At 50.1% G+C, this 10,109-nt stretch overlaps 1 protein-coding gene across 2 annotated transcripts; it reads right to left on the bottom strand.

The window, feature by feature from the left end:
• Window positions 1-2,295: 2,295 nt before the first annotated feature.
• On the bottom strand, window positions 2,296-8,879 carry RHBDD2 (rhomboid domain containing 2). Of its 2 annotated transcripts, XM_056506829.1 has the most exons (5): window positions 8,708-8,796; window positions 7,748-7,891; window positions 7,244-7,645; window positions 6,732-6,882; window positions 2,296-4,575 (listed from the first exon to the last, which is right to left on the bottom strand). In XM_056506829.1, exons 2-5 carry the CDS (start codon window positions 7,755-7,757, stop codon window positions 4,206-4,208), a joined length of 933 nt encoding a protein of 310 aa, XP_056362804.1. In that variant the 5' UTR covers window positions 7,758-7,891; window positions 8,708-8,796; the 3' UTR covers window positions 2,296-4,205. The 2 variants fall into 2 exon arrangements, with proteins under 2 accessions (XP_056362804.1, XP_056362803.1); XM_056506828.1 differs by lacking the exon at window positions 7,748-7,891 and having other exon boundaries at window positions 8,708-8,879.
• Window positions 8,880-10,109: the final 1,230 nt, after the last annotated feature.

The following is a 10,109-nucleotide window of genomic DNA, read 5'->3' as shown; positions in this document are numbered from 1 at the left end:
TGAGCAGAGGGTTGAGGGGTGTGAAGTCACCTGAGTACTGATGGCACTCACATGAGTTTTGGAATTGACCCCACAGAAGTTCATGGTCTGTAACCATACCCCATGGGGTGAAAGGACACGAGTTAAAGATCACAATGGCCCTGAGGGCACAGCAGGACAGAGCAAGTTTACAGCTGGGGTCATCCCATCAGGTGCCTGGACTGGGAACAGGCATTATGGCACAGCCTGTCCTATTCTGTCCCCACAGGGAAGTGGCAGGGGTCTCATCATACCCAGCCCAAAGCTCCCAGTGGAAAGCAGCAGATTCCTGCAGCCCCCCAAGATCTGTTTGGTCAGCACTTTGTCTCTCCACCTATTTCTCCCACCTCTTCAGCTCTTCTCTGCTCCCAGCACAGTTTGAGGCTGAACTTTTGGCCACAGAGCCCTCACAGTGCCAGCAAACAACACAGGACCCCATGGGACAGCCACAGAGGTGGTGTTTGGCAGTGTCCTGTCCCTGCCACAGGGAACCTGGCCCCTAGTCAGGATGGCTGTGCTTGGCTAAAAAATTAGTGACAGGAAAGTAAACACAGACCTGTTTTCCTTCCAGAATCAATGTTCCCTGCCAGGCCTCCCCACTTTTTGGGGTCCCTTCTCACTCCTGGATGGGGCAGCAATGTAGGTCCAAGTCAGTTCTGCTTTCCTCATGTATCCTTGTGTATCCCTGACTCCTTTTCCCTTGTGCCAAGGTAGGAGCTGAAGAGCAGAGGGGATGGACTTGGACTTCCAGAGCATCCTTCCCATGGCAGGACCACTACTCCAAGGACAGGGAACAGCTGGCTCTGCTCCCAGACCTTGTCCCCAGGCTGTCCCTCTGCAGTGACCCTCTAAGGACATGGGGGCAACCCAAGGGGCTTTCTGGACTCTCTGCATACCCTGTGGACAGACACAATCCTGGCATGAAAAGAAGTGGCAGTTTAACTGGGAATGAGCCAGAGGCAGAGAATAACAAAACTCTAGGGACAGCACGTTCCCAGGGGCAGCCATCCCAGGCTGAACTGGGAGGTTATTGATGTTTTTTCTTCTTCCTTCCTTCCTTCCTTTTTTTTTTTTTTTTTTTTTTTTCTTCCTGCTTTAGGAATTTCAATTCTCTGTCTCCCCACCAAGGAAATGTGCAGGTACTGCAATGTGTGATGAGTGACATTACTGTAAGCTTATTGGCCAGATGCCAAAGCCCAGTGAGCTGATGACTTTTACCTCCCTCTCTTCCAAATTTAAATCCTCTTCTCAGCCTCAGACACGTTTGCAAATGTCTTATCCCAACCTGTTTCCTCCTTTTCAGCAACTTCACTTCCCTGGGTGATGAATTCTCAGTTCTGAAGAACTGGGACTTGTTGGATTCCAGTGTCCAAGAGCATTTTACTGTGGAATGGGTGTCCTCAGAAAAGCAGGGAACAGAAACCTCCACAACCAACCATCTGAAGGGCACTGAAGTCAGGTCCAACACAATTGCACGTGACCAGTAGGTGCAGCTGGACTCAGAACACTCCTGGGGACACGGTGAAAGCTGTAGAAATCAGAGACACCAAGTGACCTGCTACAGCCACCAAGTAACTCCCAAACGATCTGGGAGCAGAAAGAAAAAAAGTCCAAACTGTGATTTGTGCTCATCTGGCATGTCCTGTCCTCAGGGCTCTCCTGGAAGGCTGTGGCAGTTGTCTTGTCCCAGCACAGAAAGGTTTCTGGCTGGTGCTGCTCCTTCCCTCCTGGAGGGATGTTTGCACCAGCCGGGACTGGGGCTGGGACACTGCGGGGACTCTTCCAGGGCTTCCTCTGTAAAGCCAGGAAACTGCTCCCTGGAAACGCCATCCCTCTGACAGCTCTGCGGGGAGAGCGAGTCTCTCACCAGATCGACTGATAAAGGGTTGGACGGGAAAAACAGCCGGTTTCCAGCGTGCAGTACCGCTTGTCCCCAGCGCTCGTCCTCAGTGCGCGACCGAGGCCACCGGCCTGACACGCAGCTGCGCCCATCCCGCCTACAGCCCAGCCCACTGATCCATCCCTGATCCCATCTCACTGATCCCGCCCCACTGATCCATCAGTGATCCCATCTCACTGATCCCACCCTACTGATACCATCCCACTGATCCCACCCTACTGATACCATCCCACAGATCCCGCCCCACTGATCCCACCCTACTGATACCACCCCACTGATCCCATCTCACTGATCCCACCCTACTGATACCATCCCACTGATTCCATCCCCCAGAGGGGCACGCTCCAGCTCCCCACTTATAAACAGAGACGAACCAGTCCATATTTCAGATTCTATTTCAAGTTCACAGTTTGAAGATACACAATATTTGTGATTGCTATCAATCCTCATCACTTTTCTGGAAAAAATCAGTGATAAAATTCCTAAATTTACAGGTAAGGATTTCACAAGGAGGAAAACCAAGGCACCAACGGGATTGGAGTATCAACATTCCAATGTTATGTCTAGTATTTCTTTCCTGGTATTAAAAATATGCTTTTGAATTCCAAACAAGCTCCTTATCCTGCTCTTGTTCCACACTAAAAATGTAACAATGCAATTGCTGTCAGCAGGAAAAACAGGACCTGTTTGTGATCCCACAGAGGAGTGGAAATAATCAACTATGAGACAGAATTGTCCCCCAACTCCAAGCTGGTTCCCAAGTTGCTGCATCCTCCTGCTGAAAGCCCTGCCCGAGGTGCTCACCTTCACAGCTTCTTACTCATGTCTTACTTATCTGAGGTGCAAGTTTCAGCATTGACTTTGGTCTCCTCCAAAAGGAAGCTCCTGCATCCCACATGGGACCGTGGCAGTCATTCCACAGGGGCTGCTGGAGAAGTAAAGCAGCTGGATGACAACATGGGGCTTCTTCAGACCCTGATGATGGGAAAATGAGGCAGGGAGGTGCTTTGGAATGTGCAGCTGCCAATGCTGCTTCTGGCCAAGCTCATCCAGAGCAGCGAGGAGCCCCGAGGCTGCTGAGTTTTTGGGGATGGGTGAGGCACTGCAAGGACATTTCCAAAAGCAAGAATAGCACTTTGTGCTTCATGGAGCACTTTTTTTTATGGAGCACAGCAAAACTCCAAGTAGTGTCAAGGGCAATTGTTGAGATTCTGGCTGATTTACAGACACAGAGACAGCAGATTCCTCCTGGGTACTGGACAGTGGGCTACACTGCTGAAAATAAAGCTCAACTCCTTCATTACAGCCTCAGGCACCAAACAGTGCATCCTATTGCAAAACCCTGGCTGAAAACTCCCCTCTCCCACACACCTGCCCACAAGCTCTGAAAAAAACAAAGAGAGATTGTGCTAATACTGGTGGGTGAGATTTCTACACTCCCAACAGCACTGCTACATTCCACTTAGTTCTTCTAACCCATTGTTAAGGTCCCTCCCAGCTCCTTGGATTTATAAACATTTGCTCCACAAAGGGCCAAAATCCCTTACCGAAAAGTCTCTCACTACTTCACAGGCTTTTGAGGTTGCTTTATCAAGTGCTGATGACACAGGCTGAGCTGGTACAGTGCTCTCAGAAAATGAAGGTAATCCATAGATGCAGGCACAGGACATTCAGCATTTTAGAGCTGTGTTTTGGGGCAGAAGAAAATATTCTGTATTCTATCCCCTTGCCCCAAGTTGGTGTAACAAGCCCTCTTCAAGGCACTGTCTTAGAGGACAAGTCACCAGTAGAACAGACATCTGTCTTCCATTTAATTTTAGGTTACAACTAAGGCTCCTACAATTCCCTTTTGGGTTCTAGCTACATCACACCTGTAAAAAAGACAGTAATGTAAATGGGAAGTGCTTATTGCTGCAGCCCAGTTAAACTCCAGATTTGCTCAGTGTTTTGCCTGTGAGGTTCCTTCTCTGGCTTGAGGAGCTGGTGCACTGGAACTCCAGTGGACTTGTGGAAAAAGGCAGCTGCTAAATGCAGCAAAGAAGAAAGACTTAAAAAGCATGAGAAGTTCACAGAGATGATCCAGTCACACCAGAAGTAAAAAAAAAAAATTATAAAGGAAATATAATTCAAGTAGACTGTGCCAGGGAGCAGGGGAATGGCCTTCACTGGAGCTACCAACCCATTCCAACACCCACCCCAGACACAGCAAAGATGCCAGCAATGCACTGCTGTGTGAGCCTCACACAGTGGTCCTGCCCCTGTGTGAGTGCTGCTGCTCTCTGGAGGATCAGTACACCTGGACTCTGGTAAATTCAGCTGAAACAGGAGCCACTGGGGTTGCTGGATACCCTGGTGCTTGCTGCACACCAGGCAGAGGGCCTGTGGCTGCAGGTGGCTGTGGGACAGGGAATTTGCCCAGCTGGCAGCACTGCCCAGAACACTCTCCAAAGGCACCTCTGGCTTGGCAGTGGGAAGAACTGAGGCTATGTCCAGCAGCACAGCCCTGCTGAGGTGCCTGGTGTCCCAGAGTGAGGCCATGTCCTGGAGTGTGGCTGGGATGAAAGCTCTGGCTCTGGGCACCGGGGTGAGCAGGAAGAGCCAGAGGCGAAGGGCAGTGGTAGCTCTGGGTGGGGTAAGTGCCAGGCACAGGGATAATCCTGGGCAGGAAGAAAACAGAAGGTTACACTGTGCTCACAACTGACATTGCCTAATTAGTGCTGGAAGTGCCCTGGGGGCAGATTTCCTCCTGACCAGTGCTCACAGAGGTCACTGCAATCCATCAGATGGATTCACTAAAACAGAAGCTCTTATTATAAGCAGCACTTGAGTAAAAAATGGGTTTAGTGGCCTCCCAGGACAGCTGTTCCCAGTCCCAACCCACTCTGACTCCACACCCACTGAACCAGCGTGGCTCTAGGCCCCAGACTCTTTGTGAAAGGAATACACAAAGCCAAACTGTAATGTTCTTTGAAATCCTGTGCACATCCTCCCTGCTCTGTGAGTGACATCTGCCAAGTCATAAATCAGGAGAAGTTACAGCTGCCAAGTGTTATTTATCAAGAAAACACAAAGGCTTTGGTGCAAGTAAGAGCACAGAGTATAGAGAAAAGAAAAAAAAAAAAGGAGAGTTAGAAATAAAAAAGTGAGCTAGAAATAGAATTAATCATTCAGAAGCAAGGGCTAGGAAGTGTTTGCCAGCACAAGGCATGACTCATCCTGCCAAAACCTATCAGCAGAGAGGCAATCTGCCTGAAGCCTCAGCCTCTGGGACTTCAGGAGTGCTGCTCAGCCCACGCACAACATGAGGATGAGAGCTGAGAATCCAGGCAATATTCATGAAGCCATGAGTGCCAAGTTCCCAGCAAGAAGGAGAAACTGGCTCATGCTGGGGTTTTCAGGCTTGGAGATTTCTTTTTAATTATTTGAGGTGTGGGTTTGAGTTTGGTTATTTTTTTTATTTGTGGACACAAACACGATGCCAAGGCTGGACTTCAAAGAATTATCTCCTGTTTTGCAGCAATTTAATGCCTGAATTTTATGAAAATTTAAAATGCAAACAAATCCCAAACTATTAAGAGCTCTTTCTTGGAAATAATAATGGAAATAATAAAAATTAAACTCCAGAAGCACTTACAGAAGTTGAATTTAAGACACAGACATGCAAATTCAGCTGCAGCAGTGGAAGCATCCTAGAAACATCTTCCCACGCCCTGCTTGATAGTCAAATGTTCATGTAAATACCTTTGTGTCACAACAGTCTGTGTCACCTCACCAAAGGAGGCAGGTTTAGACACTGAGGTGCTGTGCACAGCAGGATGGGACTGGTGCTGACACAGGCTCAGCATGGAGCCAAGCTCCCTCTCCTCCCAAAAGCTGCACTTGCACAGGAGGGAGAGAAGGAAAACACAAATTCTGGGTCTGTGTGGCCTCCCCTGCAAGCACTCACACGTTTTGAGTATCCTGATGGACCTGGGGGACACTCCTGCTACAGATAAGGGCTGCTTTTATGGTTTCCCATGGGTGAGGCCAGTGCAAACACCTGGGAATGCTTCCACTTCAGATAAAATTTACAGCGAGCTGATGGCTTGAACAATACAGAGAATTTAACCCCAATAGAAAAATATTTTTCCTCTGTGAAACTGAAAGGACACCTTAGAATAAGTAAATATTTGACCTACATTTTCAAGCTGTTTAGAGTACAAGTGAATTCCTGTGGTTTGTGTTAAACTTAAAACCTTTCCTGAATGTCAGCTGTGGGCCCCAAGGTTTCTCTTCTGTAAAGCAAAATTGCCTTGACACTGAAAACCTGCTGAAAGGTTAAAGAGACTAAAAGGTCTGCACTGAACTTTGTAAGTGCCATCCTTAATTTATAATGCTCTGATCCTAAGTAGGTTTGGACACAACTCACTTCACAGCATTCCTGGCAGGAGAGGTGAGGCAAATAAAGATAAGGATCATGCCCCAGGGAGCCATATAGCCAGGAACAACTCCCTAATGCTGGGGCAGAGTTACACAACTTAGCTTTCCTGTCAGGCAGAGCTGCAATACTCCCATGTGTACACGCTGCCCTTGCAGCAAAGGAGGGGTCTATAACCTCCATTCAGCTTTCACTAAAGACCTGGTTGAGTTAATGTGTGGTAACTCCTTAGTCACACTGATGTCACCAGTGTAACATCAACGGCTGATTCTGCTCCCCATGGCACCCACGATCTGAACAGGAGAGGCACAATTCAGCTTTTAAAGATGACTTAATGCCTCTACTCACACCTCAAAATTCCCCTACAAGCTGTTTCACAGGAACTGCTGTACTTGCCTGCTGTTTTCAGAGGCTCTTCTCTCTGCTAAGGACCCAGGGATGTATTTCAGCCCTGGTATCCTCCTCAGCAGAGTGAAAGGGAACACTCGGTCCAGCTTAGAGCCCACAGAGTCTGGAAAATCCAAGCAGAAACAGTAGCCAAGACCATCTGAAGTCAGGAGCTTGTTAAGGAAAGCTGAGGACAAAACACACTCATTCCTGACACAGCCACACAGAGTCCCCCTCTGTGCACAAACCTTTCTCTGCAGAACTCTGCCAGTTCTACCCAGCACCACCTTCAGAGACCATCGCCCTCCTCAGCTCCACGTTCTCTGCATGCACTGAGAAGGGGAAGCAGGAGGTGAAACACAAATGCAGAATGGGATGGGATGAGCATGAGAAAAGCCAGTGAGGGCTGAGTGCAGAGCAAGAGCCCAGGAAAAGCCAGTGCACCTCAGCAATGAGAACCACAGCACTTCCTTCTCAGCATGATCCCCCACGGCTCAGGGCTTCCCACTCAGAAAGGATACAGGCTTCCCCAACCAGGAGCCCACACAGGTTCCCCAGGAGGGAAGAGTGGGGGACAAACCACGCTATGCAGAGCCCAAGCCAGGGCACCAGCACCACAGGAACTCTGCACCCAAAAAGCAGAGTGCTCCTCATGCGTGAGCGCGTGGTGGAAACCCCCAGCGTGGCAAAAGCCACTGGCATGAAGCCTTTGGCATCTCCCACTTGCAGCAGCCTGGAGACAAGGGGCTGGAGGAACAGGTACAGGAGGGCAGAGAGCACGGAGAAAGTGGCAGTGAGGATGCAGTGCTTCACTGTGCCCACGTTCTTCTCAAAGCTGCCAGCAAAGTACCAGATGATAACAGCACCACAGGCCAGCGAGATCAGGTCCTCATAGATGAAGATGTAGGTGATCAACCTGTGAACTGAGCACAGCAGCACCTCAGACAGGCACAGACAGCACTGGGGTTGCTATAAAACAATTAGATGCTTGAGCAGAGGGAGAGTGAGCCCACGGGATTAATTACTAGCTTTCATTTCTATCCTGGCATAGAAGAGAAGGAACCTGAGGCCTTTAAACCAGACATAAATTACCAGATAGAGTGAAAACAAGTGCTATCTTGGGTGTCACAAACATATGGGCTGGCTCTTGCTGCTTTCTGGGAAGCTGCCTGGAAAAAAGCAACAGCATCTGTAGTAAATTTCTGTCTCATTAAAAGAGAAAAGAGACGTAAAAATAACTGTTACAGTACCGATGATTTTGGCAAAAATATAAACACTTTTTAAATTCCTAGAAGGCAAATTTTCATCACCAAAAATGTCTGGAGGTCATCACGCCTCAGAAGTGCTTCTAGGCCCTCTGTTTATGTGTTCTCCTAGGCACACAGCAAGGATTGAGATAGACTTCTCCACTTTCCTCCCATCAACCTCAGTTACACAGCCAGAAAAATACCAGCAAGAAACAAAACAGTGCAGTGCAACCCCTGGAGATGTGTGAGGAGACGGTGGAATCCACCCATCAGCTCAGAGCCCTGGACTGATAAAGGAAATCACCGCACGGGTGCAAACTGGAACACGGGAATTAAAAGTGTGATAAAAATCATTCTGGAAATACCACAGCGACTGAGAAACGCAAATCCCTCAAGCTCTTGGTAATGTTACCCACTGGGATGACTATTAAAGGACAGAGATGAGCGTGCGGGTGAGCAGCCTGATGTCGGGGGACTGAAATGGGAGCCCAGCAGGCTCGGTGCAGTCAGGGGAAGCGCATGGAAAGAGGAAGGAAAGGGGAGACGGAGGAGAAGAGGACTCGGAGACAGGCTTGAGGAAATGCACAGAAATGGGGGTACTACAGGTCCCAGGGCAGGACAAGGAGAAGGCCGGAGAGAGGGGACACAAGGCTCCGCTGCGATTTGGGGAAGGCGCGGAATGGGGTGGGCAGAGGGACCAAGCAAGCGGCGACTGCGCCCGCCGGCAGCCCCGCTCACCTTCCCCGTCGTGCAGGGCTGCGGGGCGCAGCGCGGCGGAGCGGCCGGCGGGGACACCCCAGAGCAGCCCGGGCGCGGAGGCACCGACCGACAGCAGCACCGTGAGGGCGGCGGCGGCCGGCGGGGCCGAGGGCGCCGCCATTGCTGCCCCGCGCGCCCGCCGCTTCCGGCCGGCGCCGGAAGGCCTGGCCGTTACCATGGCAACAGGAGGCGCTGTGGGGCCGTTACCATGGAGACGGGGGGGGTCTCCCCCTTTCTCTCTCCCTCTGTGTCTGTCTCTTTTTCTCCCCACCCCTTTTGAATTTTTATTTAATTTTATTGTTGTCTTTGCGCTATTCAGAAGGGGAAAATACCCCAGTGAGAGGTGGGAGGTCTCCCTGGGAGCCCACCCGGCCTGGGTCATAGCTGGGTGTTCCCACACGGGGTGTGGGAGGCCCATCTAGACCCGTGCAGCTACAACTCCTGCGAGGTCTGGCTGCTGGGAATCAGAGAATCAATCAGCTGGAAAAGATCTCTGGGATCTTCAACCAGTGACTGATGAACACCACCATGTTAACTAGTCCAGAGCACTGTGCGACATTCAGTGTTTCTGTAAACACCTCTAGAGGTGGGGACTCCACCACTACTCTGGGCAGCCCCTTCCAATGTCTAACCACCCCTTCTATGAAGGAATTCCTCCTCTTGGTCAGCCTGAACCTGCTGTGATGCAGCCTAAGTCTCACCCTGTCCCTTGGTGCCCAACCCCTGGCTACAACGTCCTGTGAGATAATTGTGGAGCACAGAAAGTTCCCTCTGAGCCTCCTCCAGGCTGAGCCCTCCCAGCTCCCTCAGCCACTCCTGGTGCTCCAGAGCTTTCCCTAGCTCTGCTCCCTTGGCTGGACACACTCCAGCCCCTCCATGTCCTTCCTGAACTGAGAACTGGACATTGGGCTCAAGGCTGAGTGTTCCCTGCAGGTGTGATGGGTGGAGGTGGAGTGTCCACACCACAGCTGCTCCTACTGTGTTCATACCAAAACCCATGTGGGGTTTGCATTATGTGCACTGTCTGCCTGCCATTCCCCACATATTGGCTTAATAGTCTGGTCAGTTCTAGTCAGATCTAGGAGAGGAATTGGCAGCTCAAAAATGAAAATACCAAACTTCTTGCAGGTCTTATGGACATAAGGAGATGATGAAGTAGGGAGAACTTAATCTGATTCCTTTGGGGTAAAGCTTTCCTGTGATCATGACCACTGGCTAGCTTTACACACAATTAGCACTAACCACAATAGCACTTGTTCTTCAGCTTGTAGTCAGGGATGTAGCTGTGGATATTGTAGTAGGAAAAGAGTATATTTGCACATTGTACATCCCACCTGGACATGTTCCTGTGTCATCTGCTCCAGGTGACCCTGCCTTGGTA

This window comes from Oenanthe melanoleuca, chromosome 19 (assembly GCF_029582105.1).
Source record: "Oenanthe melanoleuca isolate GR-GAL-2019-014 chromosome 19, OMel1.0, whole genome shotgun sequence".
NCBI lineage: Eukaryota > Metazoa > Chordata > Aves > Passeriformes > Muscicapidae > Oenanthe > Oenanthe melanoleuca.
Note: the sequence above shows the minus strand (reverse complement) of the source record. Positions and strands in the feature narration are given on the sequence as shown.